Source organism: Terrapene carolina, unplaced genomic scaffold (assembly GCF_002925995.2).
Source record: "Terrapene carolina triunguis isolate 2854851 unplaced genomic scaffold, T_m_triunguis-2.0 Scaffold46625, whole genome shotgun sequence".
Lineage (NCBI taxonomy): Eukaryota > Metazoa > Chordata > Testudines > Emydidae > Terrapene > Terrapene triunguis.
Genome location: NW_020710976.1, coordinates 1 through 1,053, shown reverse-complemented (window position 1 = coordinate 1,053; position 1,053 = coordinate 1). Strand labels below are relative to the sequence as shown.

The 1,053-nt window shown below is 48.3% G+C and overlaps 1 protein-coding gene across 1 annotated transcript; it reads right to left on the bottom strand.

Moving 5' to 3' along the window:
- Window positions 1-53: 53 nt before the first annotated feature.
- Window positions 54-992, bottom strand: LOC113405628 (putative olfactory receptor 52P1). The gene has a single exon (XM_026646847.1). It carries the CDS (start codon window positions 990-992, stop codon window positions 54-56), a length of 939 nt encoding a protein of 312 aa, XP_026502632.1.
- Between the last annotated feature and the right edge of the window lie 61 nt (window positions 993-1,053).

Genomic DNA, 1,053 nt, shown 5'->3' with positions numbered 1-1,053 from the left:
CCAAACTGGGACAAAGCACCCTTGATTAATGAGGAGTCAGTGGCCCCCGGCGATCACCTTCTGCAGGTGTATTTACCCACTTTCTCACGAAGTTCTTTGGATTTGACACCATAAATGATAGGGTTGAGCATGGGGGGAACAAGGAGATAGAAGTTAGCGACGGTGACATGTACATGGGAAGCAATTCCTTGACCAAACCTCTGTGTCAGGTAGGAGAAGACGGAGGGAGTATAAGACATCAGCATCACACAGATGTGGGATGTGCAGGTATTAAGGCCTTTCTGGTGGGCTTTCTTGAAGGAGATTCTGAGGATGGCCCTGATGATCAGAACATAGGACAGGGCAATGAGCGTCAGGTCTGACACATTGACTACGATTGCTATCACCAAGCCGTACATCCTGTTAACTGTAATGTCCCCACATGACATCTTTGCCACCGCCATATGCTCACAGTGTGTTTGGGGAATAATGTGGTTAGCACAGAATGACAGCCTGCTGAGGAGCACGGGCATGGGCAGAACAACGAGAACAGCTCTTATCAAACCCACTAGACCTAGCTTAGCTATCCGTGAGTTGGTGAGGATAGTGTTGTATCTCAGAGGGTTACATATGGCAACGTAGCGATCAAAGGCCATTGTCACAAGGACGGCTGACTGCATAGCAAAAACCACATGAAGGAAGAACATCTGGGTGAGACAGCCACCCACAGTAATACTGGTCAAATTGAACCAAAATATACACAGTGCCTTTGGCACAACGGAGGTAGACATGCCAATGTCTGTGAGCGCCAGCATGCAGAGAAGCAGGTGCATTGGTTTGTGCAGGGTCTGCTCTTTGCTTACGACAAACAGAACCATGACATTTCCCAGTAGGTTGATAATGTAGAACGTAGCGAAAGGGATGGAAATCCAGATATGGGCAGCTTCCAGGCCAGGGATGCCTATTAGGATAAATGGTGAAGGTTCAGAGGGGGTGAGGTTGAAAGCTGCCATGAGGTGTTCGATACGTCGATTGTGCTCAGAAATGCTCAAGGTGCCTGTGAAGGAAGAGAAA

Excerpts from the sequence above, each read along its gene's own strand:
- LOC113405628 (XM_026646847.1), bottom strand. The coding sequence starts at position 992 with ATGGCAGCTTTCAACCTCACCCCCTCTGAACCTTCACCATTTATCCTA.